This window comes from Ursus maritimus, unplaced genomic scaffold (assembly GCF_017311325.1).
Source record: "Ursus maritimus isolate PB19 unplaced genomic scaffold, ASM1731132v1 scaffold_13, whole genome shotgun sequence".
Classification (NCBI taxonomy): Eukaryota; Metazoa; Chordata; class Mammalia; order Carnivora; family Ursidae; genus Ursus; species Ursus maritimus.
The window spans coordinates 37,210,190-37,233,611 of record NW_024423675.1 but is presented as its reverse complement, the minus strand read 5'-3'; the positions used below and the strand labels follow the sequence as shown (position 1 = coordinate 37,233,611).

General features: G+C 38.8%; 1 protein-coding gene and 1 pseudogene across 1 annotated transcript in view; both read right to left on the bottom strand.

Annotated features, from left to right (window-relative positions):
* Positions 1–23,422, bottom strand: part of LAMA2 (laminin subunit alpha 2) — a 601,373-nt gene that overhangs the window by 122,957 nt on the left and 454,994 nt on the right. Inside the window, exons 33-35 of the mRNA XM_040627485.1 lie at positions 21,233–21,375; positions 17,458–17,556; positions 2,569–2,680 (exon numbers count right to left, since the gene is read on the bottom strand). Coding sequence (XP_040483419.1) covers positions 2,569–2,680; positions 17,458–17,556; positions 21,233–21,375 — 354 coding nt within the window. The remainder of the gene's footprint in view (positions 1–2,568; positions 2,681–17,457; positions 17,557–21,232; positions 21,376–23,422) is intronic.
* Positions 6,743–7,832, bottom strand: LOC121102300 (annotated as a pseudogene).

The following is a 23,422-nucleotide window of genomic DNA, read 5'->3' as shown; positions in this document are numbered from 1 at the left end:
ATACAAATTATATAAATATAAAATTATATATATAAATTATATATAAAATATTTAAAAATTTATATATATATATATATATATATATATTTCCTCTGATGGGTAAATTCATCATGAATGACAAATACTACTGTGACCTGAGAAACAAGAAAGGTGTCTAGCATTTATTAAGTCCTAATATATGTCAGTACATATGTTAATATGAGTTGTTTATATATATATATATATATACCTACATGTATGTACGTGTGTATATATATATACACACACATATATATTCACATATATATATACACACACATATATATATTCACATATATATATTCACATATATATTCACATATATATTCACATATATACTCACATATATACTCACATATATATACACACATATATACACACATATATACACACATATATACACACATATATATATACACACATATATACACATATATATATTTGATCATAAATTCTAATAGTTCATGAAATAGAGTATTTGTGATCTAATCTGGAGTCATAGCAAAGTAGATTATAGGGAGATAAGAATGCCTTAGATTAACAGACTCTGATTATCTACGAAGAGACCATGACTTATAATGGAAGATAGATGGAATACCTTACTTCCCCTATCTAAAAATAAAACTGAACTAGACAAATTCAGGCTAATACATTCACTTTTCCCACAGCAATTTATTGTCACTAATAAAACCTAAAAGTACTGTACTATCCCCAATTGTGTAGTTCTAAGAGAAAAAAAAAATGGGTGTGGATATGTTGTATAACCTACTTAAGGCTTTTGGTGAGTTTCCTTTCTTTTTTGAAAAAATCTCCTGAACTGCCAAGACTTGTAGTACATAGAAGCATCTCAGTCAGGATTTCGCTTACCTCTGACATATTCAAATTTAAACATTCAGGAAATTTTAACAGTTGGATTAGTTTTGCCAAAGTTCTTTTCTTAAGGGCTGTGCGTATCATGTGTGTTATTATTTCCATTACATTTACAAGAAGGGAGCAGTGTCCACATTTCTCCCGGGTACAGGATCACAGCTATCCCACATGGACCTTCATGTAAATTAGGAAAAAAGCTGTCCTGTCTGGACAGACACAACCAGACTGCCTGACGGATGCACAATTTAGAGAATGAGAGACACCTTTGATGATACATAACCCTTTTCTCTGATGGACTGTGGGCGATGCGCAAAACCTGCCCCCTGCTGGTGCCTTTGTGCGGTGCACAGACTGGGTGGTGAGTACAGTGTAGAGTGAACAGAGCAGTGCTGATGTTGGAGTCTATTGAAAACATGGACCGGCATTTATTCTTATGCATGAGTATTTGATTGAAGTGATTTCAAAATAGGTTTCCAGGATTGGCTGGAAGTAGTGAGTGTTTGAGATTGAGGTAGAAGGAAAAGGAACATTACTGGGGTATTGACCAGTGCCTTCAGGGCCCAAGGCAGAAATTGTTTTACCTGCAATGGGATTTTTTTTTTTTTTTGGTTGGGGGGGAGGGAGTGCTGGGCAGAGAACACTTCAAGTCATATTAATGGAAAATAAAACCGGGGAAAGCACAAAAAACTCCATCTAGCAGAGGATAAACCATAATGAGTTAATTAAGAATTTTCCGGTAGGTGTAAATTCTGTTTCAGATTCCTGACATGTTTTGTCTCAGATTAAAACTCTGTTGTTTCTTGCAGCGGGGAATCTTTGGGAGTTTCTGTCTCTTCCTGGCTAGTGATTCCTAAGAACTACCTGTCAGGATCTGCCTTGAAGGTTATCTCATGTCCTGATTTATTTGGCTATATTTCCAAGCAAAATATCTAAAACACACAACACTGTGGAACAATGAAAATATTTTACATTTTAAGAAAAAAAACCCAAAGCATTTTTCCTACTTTGTAAACCTGCATGTATGTTTATTGTATAATAATAAATACGTAAGATCAAGATTTTTTTTTAATGTTTTCTTTAAGAGTTCTTAAGCTGGGGTTTAGCCCCCAAATGGCTTCCACTTTGATCCTCAGTCAGACTGGTAGATACCAAGCACTAATTCCTAGAGAATTACAGACTAAATGCAGTGAACCTTCTGGCAAGGTAGCAAGTCCAGACTCCAAGCAACAGATGTTCATTAAAAACAACACCAAGTATTTTAAAAGCCATTTTGAGAAACTAAAGTGCTGCTTTAAAGTACTGAGTAGAATGATAAAATTAGCTTTTTAAAAAATTAACCATCTTTTAGTTTTGAATACAAACGATAGCAAAGTATAAGTTTGTTATTTAATCATAATAGCCATTCCTCAAAAATTAAGGCACTCCTAAAGGACTGCATTCAATGTACCATGACCCTGCACTCATAATGACTAATTCAAGGACTGCTGTCCCTTATTTAACACCATAGCTTGTAGATGCTCGGCAGATAATGCCCTTGACTATGCCACCTAAATACTTTTCAAAACCCGACCCTCAGATTGAGAGATGGCATCTCTTACTAGAGAAGTTCCAGAGCTGTGTAATCCCTTTTTCTATTTTTCTGGTGGGAGACATAATGATTAAATTAAATGATTCTAATACCTTCTGCATCCTGGGCAAGCTCCTTAATGAATTCTCCTAAGGAGTCTGCTCTCCTGTTGGTCCTCTCAGCATCTTGTCCAGTTTGCTCGCCATCTGCTGTCACTTTAGTAGCCTAATGATCCAAATTCAGGAAAAGCATAATTAATTGAGATGATGAAGTTACAGCTAGATAAGCTCCCACTGGCTACATCTGCTTTCAAATATAACTCTGAGCCAAAGGAATCGATGAATTATTGATCAGATATACTGGAAATGACACCCCGTGCTCAAGTATACAATTAAACTTTATTACTTCTTCCATTAAATGGAAATCAGAGCTGTATTTGGTCTTTTTAAAACACTTGCTATATGCAATGACATAGAAGAAGCAATAAAACACAATTATTTTTGAAGTATCTTTGAGGAACAGTTGCCAAAAGTCTTTAATGGATTCTTCAACCTCCACATGTTGCAGTTCGGTCCATATTTTATTTACTGAAAAAGTGTGGAGCGTAGCAATGATCTTTTGAGAAGGCACAGCCGGTCTGTCTCAATAAGCTTGATCTTATAGATGCAGTTGAGATCAATACGTTAATTAAAGAAACAAAGAGGGAGAAATGCTTAGCTACTAAGTAGTGAATGCTTGTTTTTTAACACTCTACAGATGCCAGGAAAACGTTAAAGAAGAATAAAGGCTAACTTTTCCCATATGTCATCACTAGAAAAGACGGCTGTTAATCATAGCACCATATATCCTTATCAACAAAACGAAACAACTCCACCAACAGCTTCACCTCCCAAAGAATATCCCCACGCATCTGCACCTTCATTCACATTGAAGATGCCCCTTGACACAAAGGAACCCACTTAATGTGTTCGTAGTTAAGATATGCTATATTTAGTCAAATAAAAATGGCATATGTAACTTCCAAAGTTTCTTAAAAGGTACTATAAGGTTTAGAGCACCTTGAAACAGGCTTACAGTTCATTTTTCAATGCATGTGCTAATAAACAGGACTTTTTTTTTTTTTTTACTAAAAAGATAGGGATAATCTAACTACAGATAATGAATCAAAGAATCACAAACTGCCTTAAAATAATTTGAAAAAGGTCCAAATTGGCAGAGTACTAATAGTCTATAATCCTGTACCAGAGTGTTTGCATTCTAGACATGCCCAGAGATTCTAAAAAAAAATTTTTTTTTTTACACATAAGTGGATTTTAGATAGAAATTAAAATAGAACAAAATGTCTGGCCAACACAGAACATGGTAAGAGATGCTATAGAAATTATACTGCATTTTGTGATTTCCCAGGGGGCAGTAAGAGGTTTAATTCATGACCGCTTTCAAGGTTTTACATAAAAGGCAGAAGATAAAGTCCAACTATCATCAACTAACTTCTCAACCTGAGTGTTACCATCACAAATACAAGGACGAAAGGATAAGATCCACTCAAAGTTTTAAAAATCCCTCTTAATAGTGTGCAGTAAATATACAAAATATACCAAAAATATACACCCTTTAGTTGGAGGGTACTAATCAATAGGTCAAGTAACTTCTTATATACACACCACATGCGTATACACATACCTAGAACATTTTAAATGTTACTCTTAAATTACTAAAGTCAGCTGCTTAAGATGTTGGCCTTCTAAACTGTCGTAGATGTTGGTCTAGCCTGGACTCGACCGCACTCTACAGTATCACTTCTATTTCCACATATCACAGACTATGCTAAGGGACTTGATCTACATTACGGTCATTTTCAATATCTTCATTATTAATGTATTACCAGCACTGTATTACCACACAGGAAGTGTACATTATAATTTAAACTTAAAATTTATTTTTTGCTTTATCAGTATCTTATCTATATCACTAAAAGATTACAACTTACATTTTCACACAATGAAGACTACCAACTCTGGCTCATAGCCAAAAGCATCTAATTTTTTAAAATAAATGTATTTTGATATACTGTCTCTTCTAAATACCTGATGATCACAATCCCATCCATTGCCTTTAATTCTTCTTTCTTAATTTATACAACAATGTGTCATCATTCACAAACGTGGTACTGATTATAGGAGCCCTCCAATAGTAAGATCTCATGAATTCTACAGGACCCGTGGTGAGAAACAAGAGTTATCACGAAGACCGTATGCAATCAACCTCCGTGGCTTCTGTTTAGTATGTGAAATACGCCAAACTCTTTCCTTCTCAGGCTCTTCTCAGATCCTGTTGTCTTTGCCCGGGATGAACTTTTCCTCTGTCCTTTCAATGGCTGGATCTTTGTCATCTGTCATCTTCCAGTTTCAGTGTCCCTTCTAGTTGTGGCCATATCTAGGGCACCTCACCAGCTTTCCAGACTTTTCACAGAACATTTTTTTCATAGCACCATGCATTTTAGAATTACTTATGGCTCCTCTATTTATTGCTTACCTCCCTGACTAAAAAGTAAGCTGTAAGAGAGCAGGCACTTGGTCTGTTTTGCTCATTACTTTATATCCAGCTCCTAGTGTGATGCCTGAGAGCAAATATTGAATGAATGTTCAATAAGTGATTAAGCAATTACCTAATGAATCTTGCCAACCTTATTAACATTCTTATTGCCCACCTTTCTATGAATACTTTCAGAAAAGGCATTTGTTTATACTATTGTCTTCTAACTCCTCTCCAATTATCCAGAATAAATCCAGCCTTCAAGAGTCAGTTCCAATTCAATCTTCTCTGTGAAGCCATCCCTGACTATTTTGGCTTATGCCTTCCTTAGATTTTTTCCTCTTTTCTTTTCTTCTTTCTTTCCTATTAAAAATTTTCTTTTAATATTCCATGAGATATCTTGATGGTATATTTTCCAAAGTACTTTCCTATCTGCATCTTCCAATTCTTCCAAAAGACTTCACCAGTCTAATGCAATAAAAGATTCTGTATTATACTTCTGTCCTTCTCTTTTTGAAAGTAATATCATTCTAATGACATCAATGATCATACATTCTTATCTAATAAGGAAAAATATTTACAAACATCAGAAACCCAGTTCTGAAACACTTGCATTAATTCCTAACTGAATTAGCATTTTCTGGCTTTAAAGAAAGGCAGCTGTTTGAACTTGTGACTTGTTGATAAACACATTTCTGCTGAGGGAAGGGGAAGGGAAGGAAAGTGAATGCTGCATTTCTCTGTTGGCCCCAAAGTGCTAAATCTCACAAAGGGATACTTCCAAAGCAAACATGCAAGGGTGATTTTAAAGCTTTTACTGCAATACAACAATGAAGTAAACAATAATTAGACACCTACCATTTTTCCCCCCAAAACAACCTCCCCTCCAAAAAACACAAAGAAACGCAAACAGGAAGATAACGGTCTATTTTTGCAATTTCTCCAATCATGTTAGAAGGATCTCACATTCAATGATCAAAAAATTATCAAGTAGCAATATTTTCATTTTAAGATGTTCCCCTTTCTCCCCCTGCCCAGGTATTTAATTTGAAAGAATGTGCTTTCTTACACATTAATTTTATACTATTTGAAGCAGCAACAATAACTATCAATAATTTGGCATTTCTGTTTATAGTTTCTCCAATTGTTTTTTCAATTTCACAAAGCCCTTATCCAGTGTTGCTCCAAAATGAGGCTGTAGATTCCAAGTAGCAAAGATTTTTTTTTTTATTTATTTGAGAGAGAGAGAGAGAGAGAGAGCAAGCACGAGAGCATATGCGCAGGGGGAGGGGGACTCCCGGCTGAGCCAGATGCGGGGGCTTGATCTCACAACCCCTGAGATCATGATCTCAGCTGAGACCCAGAGTCCGACGCTTACTGAGCCACCCAGGCACCCCACATAACGTTCTGAAATCAACGTTAGGTCAACGAAATGTGAAGCAGGGCATTACACTAAATTTTTGGATTCAGTACACTAAAAAAACAAGTGAAACCTAGGTAAAATTACCCCTTGTTTTATAGAAGAAATAGAGACCTGCAAAATCTGACTTCCGGTTGTACAATATTCTACACACTGTGCTAATTACAGCAGACACGCAAGTACTTATCCTTGCCCTGTATCCCCATCCCCAACTGTCTCCTACCTTATACCAAGTACCTTGCGCACCAGCCCAAGTCGGCCGAGACAATCCAGTGAATGCGTGCAATGATCCGCTGTGAAACATGAGAGAAAAAAGGCCCTTTCCATCTTCATCAAGTTTTGCTGTAGAAGAAAACTGACAGCAAGTTCTCATTCTTCTCACAAGCAAAATATCTTGGTATCACAAGTCCTTCAGGAAATCCTAGTGCCTTTAATCTTTCTACGGCTTCTTAGCCCGGTGCGTTCCTCGAGTGTAGTTCACAGGCGCACTTCGCCTTCTGCGGCCCCGCCACGGCGCCTGCACCCCCTCCTCCTTGACCACCTGCTTCTTGAACTGGTTCATTTAGCACGGGATCAGGTGCTCCTGAGCTTCGCTAATTGGCTGCAGGAGTTGAGAATGTTCTTGACCTCTTGCAGCAGTGCTAGAAGCCCGGAAGGATTTTGCTGCGTCATTTGTCTCATCTGTTGAAACTGAGGCTGATCCGAAGACTCCAGAATTTGTAGGATTGTAGGGTTATGGCAGCTGCAGCCACTGAAGACGAGGAGCCCCCGTCCTAGCGGCTGGGGGAGGGGATCCACAGCCTGACTTTATCTCTGAGATTTCCATAGAAAGAGGCCCCACTGCTCTTGTCAGGGTGGGTGAAACCGGCTCTTAGAGCTGCAATCATCTGCTGGCCCTCATAGCCCACTGACATGATCTCGGTTACCACGTTCTCACAAGACTGCCCTGTGACACGTGCACCTGTTGCGTCTTCAGGAGGGTTTGGCCTAGAAGACTCTCCTGAGGCACTATCCGTTAATGCTGGGCTAGTAGCCACTGGTACTTCTGCTGGCTTTCCTGCGGGGTTTGCTGGTTTCATTGCCCTGGCAGGTGCAGGTGTGGGAGCCGGAGCCGAAGCAGGGGCAGGGGGGGGGCCCCGAGCCACCGCCCACGCCGCGGCAGACGTGAGCGCTGGGTTGCAGCTGGTGTTGGTGCTGTGACGGCTTCAGGTTTTGCCTCCGTAACCACCACAAGGTTTCTTCATCAATTTTATATTCTTTTAGAACAGTATCATCATTGAGGACTTTGACTGAATAAATTAATTTTTGTCCTACTACAGGAAAGACATCTTTCCCCCTTTTCAGATTCAACCTTCTCTTTCAGTGCTTTCATCATCCCCCCAGGGGTCAATGTCAGTCCTGTTGCCGGAGGGTCTACAGGGTAACCTGCTTGGTACCACCGGGCAGCTCTGTGCCGGACCCACCGGCCACTGGGCAGGACCCTTTCTTATATTTTTAAAAACAACTATCGTTACTACCATTCATGACTATGTTGGGTAATTACTTTGTTAGGGGTTTTGCCGTATCTATCTAATCTCTGTCCTTGGGGCTAAGGCTATGTCTTATTTATTTATTTATTTATTTATTTATTTATTTATTTATTTATTTATTTTTATTCCTCAGAGCGCCAGGCATAGTAGATATTGAGTGATTAGCTGGTATGGTGATAATCAAACCAACTACAAATCCCTTAGAAATTCCAACGCCTGTTGGAGGAAACAAACAAACAAAAATCTCCATGCCTTCCCAGTACCATTCAAACCTGCCTTCTACCAGGTGCTAGGCTTGCCAGTGAATGTGGATGGCTGGGCAGTTTCTGGATATTTTTCAGAGCCTAATGGGAAGCTTGTGCTCAAGAGCTCCAGCTGAGTGCTTAGGAGGAGAGCCAGGCAGGAGACCCCTCAGTCCCAACCACACTGCATTCTTGCCACTGACCTCATGGTCATTAAAAGCTAACCTGCAATTACACACCAAGTAGCACGCCAGTTCGGGCTGGGTTGGGGCTGGGAGGAGGCAGAACTCTTTAGGGCCAGCATAGGGCTTACTGAGGAAGAAGGCAGCCTTCCCCTGCAGAGAGAAGAGCGACCCCTCTCGGTCGTGCTCCAGAAGAAGAGGAAATGTGAGGTTTCTGGCAAAAAAGGCATTGACTCATGGTATTAGCGCTCTAAAAGATGGGTTACAGAGTCAGGCTCAACCATACTCCGGATTGATATGTGTGTTCAGATGGGCTTGTAATACTTCCTTGTGTCTCATTTACTCTTCCTGCCTTTAAAGATACACAGAGGACATAATCCCTATTTTCATACTGATGAAAATGAAGCTATAGAGAGGTTAAGTGACTTATCTGAACTCATACACACAGGGAATTGGGGGCTAAACACAAATTTTCTGTCTCACAGCTTTATATTTTGTTCGTATCAAGCACTAACTTATATTCCGATAATAACTGGGAAGACTAGGAAAATACATGAAAAAGTTGAGCATTCTGGGCGGGAGGAGGGACGCTGTTGAGCTCAGGTAGTACTTGAAGTGTATCACCTTTAGGTTTTAGTAGATTAACATATTTAAAAATCCATATCAGAACATCATATAGACACATTTTTAAAAGTCATGTCTTATTACACAGTAATTAAGTTGAAGAGTCACCCTTGTCAAAACCACCCATGAGAGACTCCATAAAGGAAGCCTATGACAAATGCACTATCACCTATAGGGAGTGGTGATAGATAGCAGTATCATGGTGAAATTCACGACAATCAGTTTCACCCAGGACAGGCTATTGATAATGTTACAGATGAATGCTAAACACTACATGATAGGAGCTATCTGTCTGATTCAGTTTGGTTCTTCTTGCATTTTATTAAATTACCATTCCATCCCTCAGTCATATTCCCTCTTACTATTATCTTGTCCTTTGAGTATTTGACAAATGTCTTCTCATGTATCCTACTATATCATACAATCTTCCTTTCATTCTCTTTAATTTTCTTATTTTTACATCCTCTTACCTCAGTTCTACAATCTTTCCAGCGTTCTTTTCTAAATGATGCCTTAAGCAGTACCTTGTGTTTCTTTTACTTTTGATTACCTTTTTTTACATTGAAGTTCACTAAACTAGGTATTTTTTCCTTCTATTTTTCTTTTTTGCTTTTTCCTTTATTTTTTTTAGAGTATTTATATTAGGCAGCATGCATTACCATTAGACACGCATTAATTTACTTCTGAACAATGTAGCTGTTACTTTCTTGCTTTAGCTCAAGCAGTTCTCACTGTGCCTCTTGAAATCTGCACATAATTTTCTTGGTTGGATATCACCAGTGTCTTTCATTTTCTGCCTTCTTTACGTTAAAACTAGAATCTAATGGGGCAAGTCTAACTAGTGAATAGACAACATTGCTTCGATGCCATCCACTTTTGCATTTGCAGACTTATATAGCTTCCTGCTAAAATTAAATTTCAGATCTAATCATTTATATGATATTTTCAAGGGTTATCTTCAAAAACTACCAGTTTTGTATATCTAAGTGTCAGTGAAGTACTCCTCAGGCAAGCTATTAGACAACACACAAGGAGAGCGATAGGAAAAAGCCAAGTGGCCCTCTGGAATGGTAATAAGTGAGTTCTATACAACTTCTCCCTAAATATTTCAGGTGTCAGTTTTGAGAGTTCCAAAACAAGCAAATATGATGTGCTTTACATTCTCTCTCTCTTTTTTAAAATATAATAGCAGAAATAAAAAACATTATTGTCAACTTAAACCTCTGAACACTATAAATAAGGTAAACATTACAATATTTTTGGCATCTAAATAATTTAAAAACAGGTTTCATCATTTTAGAAATAATTTTTATCTAAATTTGATTTTAAGTAGGCAGTAAAAGACAATGCAAATAAAGCACGATTTTGATATTTTACATAGTTCAGTCTGTTACACAGCATTCTCACCTTATGGATAAACATTCAGGGGATGCTTATCCAAGGAAGTAAAACATCCAGCTGAATATAATTATAAATATATGCTGATTTTAGTGTATTTTAGAGACATTAAAAATCACTGCTTATTCTGGGTTTTTCTACCTGTCATCTAGTTGTTCAAATGCTATTTAAATTATTCACAGTTAATTAATTAAGCAAATTACTGAACTCCTGTGTGCATGATATTGTTGATACTGTGGTGAGAAAAAAAAAATTAAAGGACATACCTCCTGACCTTTTGGAGTCTATAGTAGAGTAGAGAAGTACTTGTTGAGTGATCATGAAAATAAATTTGTAATTACAAACCGAAGAAGAAGTATTGTGGGATAAGACAGTTACACAGGAGTCTCTCACACCTAAATTGTCTCTCATAAGGCAGGGTTCCATAAGCTGAGGTTTGAAATGTGAACTAGAATAGACGTTAACAAGATATAGGAGAAGGTGATTTACTTCAAAGGCTAAAGAAAACCTGTGGAAAGGCTCTGTGGTGGGATGAGGTAACTGAAGGGCAGTATGGCTGGAGTGCAGATGGCCAGAAGCACAGGTGGCCGGAGATGTGGCCAATAAGAGGATTTGAAGCTTTAACCTAAGAGCAATGAGAAGTTGGGAGGATGAGTTCGAGCACTCGTGTGACATCTTCAGATTTGGAATAGCAAAAGTGCATTCTGGCTACACTGTAGAGAACAGAGTGGAAGGAAAACAAGAGTGGAAGCAGAGGGAGTAGCTAGAAAGTCAATGTGGTAATTCCAAACTAAAGATTATGGAGATGGAATGAGAGTTGGGTAGTGGAGAGAAGATCTATACAAGAAGAGCACCCCTGCATTTGGTAATGAGTTGAGTAAGTGGGATTACAATGAGGAAGAAAAAGGACCAAGGAAAATTTCTTGCTTTCTGGCTTATACGTTAAATGCATCAAGGTCCAGATAACCAGACCTCGAATCTGGGGAGAGATGAGGCTGGGCAGTTAAGAATCAGATCACAGTGGGAGAGCATCACATGTCATATTGAACAAAACGGAGAGCTGTTGTAAATTTGAACTAGAGTAACATGATCAGGTCTGTGATTTGGAGAGTTTACTTTGTCATAGGATTAATAATTTGTTGGGGTTGGAGATGGCTTAGAAAGAGAGGTCATACAAGGAAACTGAATTGGATTGGGTTGAAAATGAAGGTAAGGGGTAACTCCTTCATTTTGGTAGGGGGGACTGGCTACATACTGGAGGGCGAATCACTGAGATGCTCTAAACAGGAAAAAGTATGGGTTTTAAAAGGAAGATGATGAGTTTCATTTGAGATGTCCAGTCAGCAGTTAGGATTCTTGGACTGAAGCAGGAGAATAAAGTTTGTCTTGAAAATAATAGATTTTTGAATCATCAGCATATACATGGCAATTTAAGCCCAAAGAAAGAATTTACAAGTGAGAAAAGATGTAGACTGATGACTGCACCCCAAGAAAACCAACTTAAAAAATTATTTATTTGGCAGAGGTAGAGAGAGAGAGCACAAGCAGGGGGAGAGGCAGGCAGAGGGAGAAGGAGACTCCCCGCTGAGCAGAAAGCCTGATGTCGGGCTCTATCCCAGGACCCTGGGATCATGACCTGAACCGAAGGTAGACGCTTAACCTGCTGAGCCACATAGGTGTCCCAGAAAACCAACTTTTAAGGCATGGGCAGAGTAAGAGCCTGAGAATAAAAGGACAGAGAATAAAAAGAAAACTAGAGGAGAATATGTCAAGAAGGAAGGGTCAAAAATGGCAATTGCTACAGGGGGTTCAAGTAAATTAAAGTTTTCATTGGATTTAGTAACCAATTTGTCATTGGTTATCTTCTAGAAATAGCTTCAGTAGCAAGCTGGGAGAGGAAATCTAAATTGCAGTGGAGTGAGAAGTGAATGCAGACCTGTCTCCAAGGCTTTCAAAAAATCTGGCTGTGAAACTGAGGAAGGAGCTAAGAACAACAGCTATGGAGGTATATGGATTTGGCATCAAAGAGCACCTCAGTATTCACACACATTGTAGGACAGTTCAAATATGCTAAATATGATTCCTATGTTCAAGAAACTTACGTTTCAAGGGGGAAATCAAATGACAATAAATCAAAATACACTGAAAGAGATATGTGATTATATAATATTTTGCCTATGTCATATTTGCACTATAAATTATATAAAATGCATGTTAAGTGTTGGTTTGGGGAGGAATATGATTCTCTTTACCACAGGTTATTAGAGAACTAGATTGCTCTATGAAAAAATGAGCATAAAATATATAAGCACTTGAAGGAGAAAGGGCAAGCTCCTATACCAGCTACGTAGGATGAGACTCACCAAATGCTTTAACAAATCTAAAGAATGCATTAGTCGTAAAGCCAGTGGTCAGCCAACAAAGAAGAAAAAAAGGAGCATCAAAAAGACTGGCTATACCAGTGAAAGAACTTTCCAGCAGAAAGGTAGCTGGAATTATCAGGTTATAAGCTCACAGTTATTATAAGCTCACAGTTTTCAACCTTAGCTGATACCAAAATCATCCGAAGAGCTCTTGAAAATCCCAGTGCACTTAACTGCCTCCCTCAGACTAATTACATCACAACCTTTGGGAGTGAGACCTGGCCCCAAGTAATTCCCAGGTGGGCTCCTAGTGTAAGGCACTGTCTCCTCTAAGGTAGCCATGAAAGTGATGGCTACCACACTTCTCAGGCTGTGGTCCAAATGCTGGATCATTCATGGCCATGAGATACAGGTACTGGTGGTCTTAGGCTGATACTATTGGATATTTCACTCACCTAGCCTTCTAGTGATGATTTCATATGTATCAAATCACCTTTTGATTATCATGAGGCTTGACCACAGGGGAAGAACTGATCATGTTGACTTGAGTATTTAAGGTCTCCATGACAGTTATGTTTCTTGTTATAGATGTGAGAGAGACAAGATTAATTAATAAATGAGGATTTTTATTTCCTCCTCATCTCACTTCATTGAAGAGATCTTTGCTTTCAGTAGTCTTATTTCTAGGCTTTTTGGGTTATAAATCTGAAGAATACACAGATAAAAATGGTCTTAGGAAAAGAGTAACTTTACAGTGGACAAATCTGGCAAACATTACCTCAGCCAGGTAATCAAGATAATAAGACATATTGGTTGCATGGGTTCTTAATTTGATGTAATAAAAATGATAAAATGATAAAAATGATACTTCACTTCTTTAGTCTTTCCCACAGAAACCCATAACTCCATACTTATCACAAAAACATGAGACAAACCCCAACTGACAGACATCCTACAAAATACATGAGCTTGTCAAAACTATCAAAATCATCGAAACAAGGGGAGTCTAAATCTCAGTCCGTAGCCTGAGAAGACATGATGACTAAATGTAATGCAGCATCCTGGATGGGATTCTGAAATAATATAAAGACATTAAGTGAAAACTGAAGAAATCTGAATAAAATACAGTTTTTAGTTAATGATAATGGATCAGTACTAGTTCATTAGTTGTGACAGACATACCATACCAAGAAATTAACAGTAGGGGAAGCTGGGTACGGAGTATAGAGGAAATTTCTGTATTATCTTTATAATTTTCTGTAAATCTAAAACTATTCTCAAATAACAAGTTTATTTAAAAATAGTATTGAAATTAACTGAAATTGGATCATAGACCTAAATGTAAAATCCAAAACTGTAAAACACCTAGAAGATAACATAGGAGAAAATCTAGATGACCTTGACTATGGTGACAACTTTTAGATACAACACCAAAGGCATAATCCATGAAAGAAATAATTGATAAGCTGGACTTTTTTAAAATTAAAAACTTCTGCACTGTGAAAGACATTGTCAAGAGAATGAGAAAGCAAGCTGCAGACTGGGGTTAAATATTTGCAAAAGACATATCTGATAAAGGGCTATGATCCAAAATATACAAAGACCTCTTAAAGCTCAATAATAGGAAAACAAATAACGCAAATAAAAAAGAAATGAGAAAAGACTTGTCTTAGTCCATCTGAGCTTCCATAGCCAAATATTATACATTAGGTGCTTTATAATAACAAAAGTTTATTTCTCACAGTTCTGGAGACTGGAAAGTGCAAGATTACGTCCCCAGCAGGTTTGGTGTCTGGTGAGGACTTCCTAGTACTATTTTTCACTGTGCCCTCATAAGGCAAAGAGGGGGAAAAGAATCTCTCTTCTATAGGGATTCCTTTCATAGGGCACTAATTCCATTCATGAGGGCTCCACATTCATGACCTAATCCCCTCTCAAAGGCCTCATCTCCTATTACTATCACCCTGGCAGTTAGAATTTCAACACAGGAATTTTGGAGGGGACATAAACACTCAGTTCACAGCAAGACCTGAACAGACATCTCACCAAGGTAATACGCATACAGATAGCAAATAAGCATATGAGAAGATGCTCAGTATCATGTATCATTACAGAATTGTAAATTAAAACAAGCAGATACAACTACACACCTATTAGAATGGCCAAAATTCAAAACACTGACAACACCAAATGCTAGTGGGGATGTAAATACAATTGGAACTCTTATTCATTGCTGGTGAGATGCAAAATGGTACCGCCACTCTGGATGACAGTTTGGTGATTTCTTATAAAACTAAACATACTTTTACTACATGATCCACCAATTGAGCCCCTTGGTATTTACAAAATTGAATTGAAAATTTATGTACTCAAACGTTTATAGTAGCTTTATTCATGTTGCCCAAACGTGGAAGCAACCAGGATGTCCTTTAGTAGGTGAATGGATACATAAACTGTGGTACAATCAGACAATGGAAAACATTTACTCAGCACTAAAAAAGAAATGAGGAATCAAGTCATGAAAAGATGTGGAGGAAACTTCAATGGATATTACTGAGTATAAGAAACCCATGTGAAAAGGCTACCTACTGTATGATTCCAACTATATGATACTCTGGAAAAGGCAAAACTATAGAGACAGTAAAAAGATCACTTTGCCAGGGGTTTGAGAGGAGGGAGGGATGAGTGGGTGGAGCAGAGAGGGGGTTTAGGGCAGTGAAACTACTCTGTATGATACTGTAACCTATAGAATATACAACACCATGAGAGAACCACAAAGTACACTATGACCTTTGAATGAGAATGATGGTCAATGTAGCTTCATTTATTGTAACAAATGTACCACTCTGGGGTGGGGGTGTTAATAATGGGGGAGCTATGTCTGTGTAGGGTTAGGGGGTATATGGGAACCATCTGTACTTTCCAATCAACTTTGCTTTTAACCTTAAAATTCTTTAATATATGAAGTCTATTCTGAAGAATTAATTCAGTATGGGAGAGTCTGCTGAAGAGAGGAAAAGATGTAGGCTAAGACATAATAAAGGTCTGACTTTCCTAGTAAAATATTTCTTGTGTTTCTAGGCTCTGATCATTAGGTTCTAATCAGATCAATGAAACAATGCTTGTGTCAGTTTTGCTTATCCCTCTATTGTCAGGGTCTGTCATTCTGACAGAGAACCAAGTACATGGTAGTTGCCGATTAAGTATTAAAATGAATGAATAAATGAAATGCCTCCTGCTCCATGGAATTTTCCCTAATTACCCTTCAAGAGATTAAATCATTCCATTTATGTTTCTCAGGTACATTTCTTGCTCCCTTATTTTATATCATGTTTTATTATATATTTGCATGCAGTTCTCCCACATTACCCTCCACACGTCTAAATACATATGTATACACACACACACACACGCACACACACACACATGTTCACACACACACACAAACTAGACTGAAGCTCCTTGAAGACAAAGACTGGGCTTCATTTCTATCTTTCATCTGCAAACACTTAGCTTGGGTGAACATTCCTGAATGCTTGTTGAACTGAGTTTACTTTGTTTGCTATGATCAGTTTAAAATTTCTTATTTAATTGTATTTACATAGAAAATACAAAGTTATTAACTATTAATTTAATACGAGAAAACTGTACTTATTAATCTAATTAATATCTAACTAGATCTGGCAAGAAACTGTTCCTTATCTTGCTGGTACTAGATTCTGAAAAAGTGTTTCATATGCCATTTGTGAACTCAGGGCCATTGTTTAGTGTTACGTGCTCAGAAGCCAGTTTGATTTCTCTGTGGAAATTTTCCTAAACCAGCATCATGCCTGTGAGGTGGAAAGAGTACTGGGCCAATGGGAATCGAGACTGGGTTCTACTTAGGTCCCTGAGTTTAGTGAATCGTATGGCCAGTGGTAGTTCTTTTCATTGTCATGACCTGAAGTTATTTCTTCCTAAACCAGCAAACAGAAAATGAACTAGATAATATGTAAGAACATTCTAGCTCCAATATTCTTTGTCATTTAAAGCTCTTAGAAGATCAAACTGGATCTCTAAATTGCAGGCCAGTTTTCTGCTCATGCATTTTTCTGGCCACAAGATGGCGGACTTTATGTTGTTTTCTTCATTTTCTAACAGCAAAAAGAAACTTGACCCTCTTGCAGTTGTGAAGGTTTAAAACACCCAGTTCCTTAAAAAGTCTGATAAATGTAACACGGACTTTACATTCTAACTTTTCAAAGTGTCTTAAATGCTTTGGATTTTCACAATAAAGATTTCCTCTTTTGTGTAGGAATACTGATTTAGACTGTATTTCTATACAAATGCAAATATCCCGTGATGAGATCAAAGCGTCTGTAAGTATTTTCCTTTGTGTTTCTTTTTCCTTACATAGTCAAAGACAGTGCTGTTGGTATTCAAAATTGATAAAAACTTGTATGTGTGACTGGATAGAATTTTCAAAATATACTGTCATGCTGATATTTTTAGCCCTTGTCCTTGACACTGCCCAAGTATCACAACTTCCTTTGATGCTACTGAGTTTCAGGATTTTATTTGACGCAGAAGTAGCAAATCAAAATACATCTACTTCACGCACCAAATTGGGAATTAGAAACAAAAGATTTGCGCTTCAGAAATTTGATGTAATTTTCCTTAATATACATCATCTATCTGCTATAAGAAGATTCATGGCCCTCCCAACTTACCCTGGTCAGAAGCTCATTCATTTCCGACACGAGTGTGTTCAGATTGCCCTCTGCCAACTGAATGAGTCTCTCTGGAGCCCGCTGGGGTGAGAGCAAGTGCTGAAAGAGATTTCATTCCATATACATTTTAGTAAACGGTTCTGCAGTGATCATGGGTTGCACATTTAACACAACAGTTTTCCTTTATATACAAAGTATTTCACCTTCTCGCCTTCACAGAAAAGATAAAGAAACCATTTCACCTGGACACAAATACATGAAGTGCTATGCAGAATATCCTGGCAAGCAGTGCAAATTGCAGTCATTTATTGAAAAATTACTATGTGCCAGGCTTTCTTTTTTTCCCCCACTTAATTCTTACAACAATTCTATCAGGTAAATGTTATTTTGTTTTGTGTCTGAGGAGACTCTGGCCCAAAGAAGGTTAAAACTTGCACAAGATCACGTGGCCAGTAAGGGGTAGAGTCAAGATGAACTCTGTCTGGTTGTTCAATCTCCCATTTCAAGCAACAGAGATAGAGTTTACAGGAAGGAAGGAGAATGGGAGCCGTTGACAGAGGGCCCTGGCCGGGCACTCACAGAGAGGCCATTTTCTTCTGTTAAACACAGTCAATGTCATAGAACAGTGACATTAGACAAGGTCACCCTGTGACAGTGATGAATGAAAGAAAACGAGACCACTCCATAATCTTGTCTAAGCACAGACAAAACCGTAGTCTCTGTGTGGACCACAAAGGCACCCAAAATCCATCTGCTGTCGACTCTGAGTGACCACTGCCCCTTGGTCATTATAGCTTTAGCCTCCCTGTGTTCTTCCCTCCTTCTCTGTAAGATTCATTAGAATAATCCATTACCCCCACTTCCTAATAGCAGCCAATCCAGCCCAAACCCCTGCTCCCTTACACCTGCCCCAGAACACCCAGCACAAACCGAGATACTGGGAGTCACTGCTATGACCCTCTTATGGAGACACGCCCACATGCCCGGTGGTGGGCAGTGTCCCTGGTTGCAGTGAGCTCAGAAATGCAACTCTGTTCTCAGTGGTCTCTGGCTGGAACCAGACAGCACTGACACAGGTAAAGGAAGTGAAAGATGAGGTAAAATGACTTGCTTACCATTTTTAAATATCAGAATAGGATCTCAAGTATCCAGGTATTAAAGAAATTGTAGGAGGACACAAGCCCAGAATCAAGAAAGATTGGAATTGAAGGAAAATCAAGGTGGTTTTGACCAACACTCAGCCAGCCCTCAGGAGATAGAGGACTGTATCTCTTGGCTCAGGGGGTGGCCACAGATTAAAAACACTTCCATTAGGGCCTTTCACTACTACATCCAGTGCTTATGTGGTATTTTCAGAATTGTTTATGTCCTAGTGAAGTATTTGCTTTTCTCGGTTAATCTCCTTTCTTGGTATTCTTCCCATGTATAGTACTTCCCCTCATCCGTGGGGGATATGTCCCAGGACCCCCGGTGGATGCCTGAAACGGCTGATAGTGCTGAACCCTGATATACTGCTTTATCCCATTCATATGAGCCTAGGATAAAGTCTAATTCATAAATGAGGCACAGTAAGAGATTAACAACAATGATAAAATAGAACAATTATAAAGCTATGCTGTAACAAAAATTATGTGAATGGACTCTCTCCCTCTCTCAAAATATGTTACTGGACTGTACTTGCCCTTCTTGTGAAGATGTGAGATGATGAAAGGCTTACATAATGAGGCACCGTGGCACACGAGGCTACCTTCGACCTTCTGATAATAAGTCAGAAGGAGCATCATCTGCTTGCGAACCATGGTTGACTGTGGGTAACTGAAACCGTGGATAAGGGGGAGACTAAGGAAAATAACCAGTCAGCATCTTCCTTATTAAAACTCCCATTTCTGATATGAGACTTACGAGGTAAATTTGGATTCCTCTGTCTAGCTTTCAAGGTTGTCCTTCATATTACCCTGCCCACTCAAGTTTCTAGCCTTATCTTTTACTAGCATGCCTGCCTTCTCACGTCGGACAGACGTGCCCTGTGAATTCACGGCTCCACCTCTGCTCACACACTCTCTTCGCCTCAAGGCAGGAGTACGAGCCCCGCCGGGCCAGGGAGGTCTCATGGCTGGCAGGTGCGCTGGGCCTTTCCAGGCAAGTTACTTTCTCTCTCGGAGGTTGACAAAGGTAGTGTCATTCTCACTGGCCCTGAAGTCATTGTGCCTCTATTTCAATCCCGGCTCTGCATTTAGTAGCCACGTGGTCTTATGTCTCGCCTGTAACTTTTCTGTTTCAGTTTCCCTACCTGAAAACAACATGGATGATACAGTGCTTCCTTCCTACCTCTTGGAGTTTCTGTAAGATTTATGTATGATAATTCATGTAAGACTTAGGGAGTTAATTGCTTCACACAGAGGTACTCATCCATAAGTGTTAGGTATTTTTGCTGTCACCATTACTGGCTTCCTCTCCTGGAAAATAGGCATAATAATACTTGGCTTGAAGGCCATGGTCCAGATTACAGAATATACTCCCTAGAAGAGCGTCTACCAGTGTCTAGTGAATAAACCTTAGATTTTTCCTCAGTCCTTGCCAATATTTCTCTATTAAATTGTGTCTATCCTTCAAGTTCCAACACAAATTACACTCTCATTCATAACGTATTCCCTGGTTACTCCGATTATTACCTGTGTCTCCAATCTTTGTACAATATTGTAAGTCAAAAATTTACAAAACACATGATGATTATCCTGATTGTTAAATTACTGCTTTCACCACATAGATTACAGGCTTCCTGGGGGTAGTGACCACATATAGGAGTCATAAAACTCCCAGGGAACCAAGCACAATACCGAAACATTCCAGAATTTCTTAAAAAATACCTGATCATTGACCAATAGCGTATCAGGAGTCACTTTCCACCTTTTGCTATCAGATGAAATCCCACTTTCCTTAACATTTCCTCCTCTCCCACCCACTACCAAAAGTTTTAACAATGTTTTAGAATACTGTTTTTCAAATTAGTTCTCACTGAAGTGTTTTCAAAGGTCTGCTAGCTCTCTAGTACAAAATTTTAATCTTGTGTTTTCAATTCGACAGGAAACTTAAATGTTAATGTAAGCATTTCTGGAACTCAGGCGGGGCACCTGAGAAATGGATATGGCCACCTGAGCTCAGCAGCGACCTCTGCATGCATGTCTGATCGTATGGCAGGTTGAGCCCCTAAATCATGTGACCTTGTCAAGTGATGCCGAATGTCATTTTAGGACCCTAGCCTTACGAGGGACTCTGGTTCATACCGTGGAACGGTTGGAGTTACACATAACATACATACTGATCGAAGAGCCTGTGCGGAAGTAGTCACGGTCATATTCTTGATGCAAGCAGCAATTTGCTTTCAGCAAAAATCATCCGTTATTTTATATTAATGTTTTTAATTTTAATTTTATTGGTTTTTTAGGCTTTTGTAAGGATTAATGTGCTTTGATTTTATAGAGCTATAAGTATAGGGAACCATACCTGATTTTATGTTTGTACATATTTAAGTAACATAATAAAGTTGATTTAGGCAAAGCACTGAGCGTACATAAGCCTCTTTCCCTTAATAGCAATCTGTTATAGTATAATACTCAAATTTGAAAAACACTAGTTTAGAAAGTCTCTGAATTTCCCTCCTGGCTGCTTGCCTTGATTTGGGGCAATGGGAAGAACATTTACCAATTCTGGCCACTACCCCTTGGGAAGCTTCTGTTACCTTTCCCTGGCTCTTGCTGTTACTACTCCAACCTACCTTTAGTTCTTGAGTCGTATTTTCGAGACCATACAGCATTTTATACGGGGCAGGTAGCGGGCCAGTGAGGTTGATACTCATGGCCATCTGCTCCAGGCGAGCCAAGTCACCAAGAAGGAGGCCCGTGCATTCATCTCCACAAACTGTGAAAGGGAAACAACATAGATTATTTACTTCTGTTAAGGATCCCAGACAGATGTTCAAAGATTTCAGCTATGAAATATTTTATGGCCCAAGTATAACTCCATGAGAGATGATGCTTCTCATCTTAGATAATAAACGTTTCAAATAGATGACAGTTGAAAAAAAGAGGAAAAGAACAACAGAACAGCAGACATGCCTGTTGGCCAGAAGCTGAAATAGGGATGGGGACATAAGCTGAGGAACCAAAGAGGAGGGGCAAATGGATTTTGAGGGGAACGAGCATATTGCAGAAGTATGAGAGGTAAGACATGGGATATAACATTATAAATGTTCCAGCAATTCCCACATTAGCAATCTAGAGGACATCTGTAACTAGGGAATAAAACATGTTCCTGTGTCTAAAACTGTATGCAAATATACTGTGCTCCGTTGGCGTGCACTGGAGAGTGTAACAAATGGGTCTCCACGTGTTTCACGTACCACGCATGCTGCATATCCCAAAATTGTACAACTTTTCCGCTTGATATCTATTGAAAATAATTATTTTTAAAAAAGAAAAGTCGAAAGAAAGAACTTTTCTTTTTATAATTTGTGGTTTTTGGCTCATGATATGTATTTATTTACTTACCGACTTATTTGCCAACTTTTCCTCTTTAGTCTTTCAACACATTATCACTCATCATTACATGCACTCCCACCAATTCCTGCTTTGCTAATTAACCTCATCCAGTCTTGTGGATAAATAACTGCTAAGGGCCAGGAAAATGTTATTCCTTAAGTAGCCAGAAGTGCTAATGTTCTATGTATAATCTTTTCGATAATTAGAAAGAGGGAGTATTCAAACTTGGCGTGGTGGAAGGGGGCTGGTGGCAGAGTTAGCAGAGAGGGAAAAAATGGATTGTTTTTTCATTATTAGATTAATTTCATAAACAGAATTCCTAAAATGAAAATACATGAATTGTTTTGTAGGATTTTAAATACATGCATATTCAGTTTGAAGTTTTGAGCTCCTTGTTTTTTTTTTAACCCTTTGCAACAGAGCAATGAGGTGTATAGCTTCTCCATGCCAAGGAGCCCATACTACCATATTTATGATATGCGTTCATATAGACAGTTATAATTTCTAGCATATATTTGGAAGAAGGAGGTATCAAAACTATGCACGTGAGAAGAGAGGTAAATACATAACATGGCAAATACCAAGACCTGAAGTAGCTTTGGACCATGCCCCAAACTGGCAAGAATTCAATGAGTCCTCTAAATAGCACTCCCCTGAGCTGCCTAATGGAGAGAAAGCCATTAACTAAAGCTTGTAAACAAAGAGAAATTGTACAGGGGGTGAGTTTTGATAGAACAGCAGTTAGAGGTGAGTTAGAATATCCCTTCGCAGGGATTCAACTGCCCCAGCGGGGCTTTCAGGAAACTAGCTCCGTACAGGTGATACCTACAACTGTAGAGAGTCACCTGCAGGGGCTTTGCCCACAGAGTGAACAAAGAGGCTTTGGAGGCAGGAGTCCAAGTGTGGAACTCGAGCTGTATTCTCTTCCTCTTCTGCTAAGTGGAATGAAAGGGAATTTGCTCTGCATGGAAACTCAGTGAAGACAACAGAGCGTCGTGCCTTCCTGCTCCCAGTTCCATGCGAGCACTTGAGAAGTTTTAACACACCTGTCTACATGAAACAATTACAGAAAACACAACTTGCAACATAATTAGGTGCCGAATTGACTCTGTCTAAACATCAAGACACAGTCTGGTTCTCAAACATTAGCAGGTCTCAGAATCATCTGAACAATCTTCTTAACACACAGAAGACAGCCATACTCCCAGGGATTCTGATTTAAGGGGCAATGGAGTTACCTGGCTTCTGATTCTCTGAGAGTGTACCTTCCTCTCAGGTGAATGCTGTTACTTCTGGTCTGTACAGCACAGTTTGGTGGTAACTAGATCGGCAGCATTGCCATCACCTGGGAGTTTCTTAGACATGCATAATCTTGGGCCCATTCCAGATCTGGTGGCTCAGAATCTGCATTTTAGAAAGATTCCCAT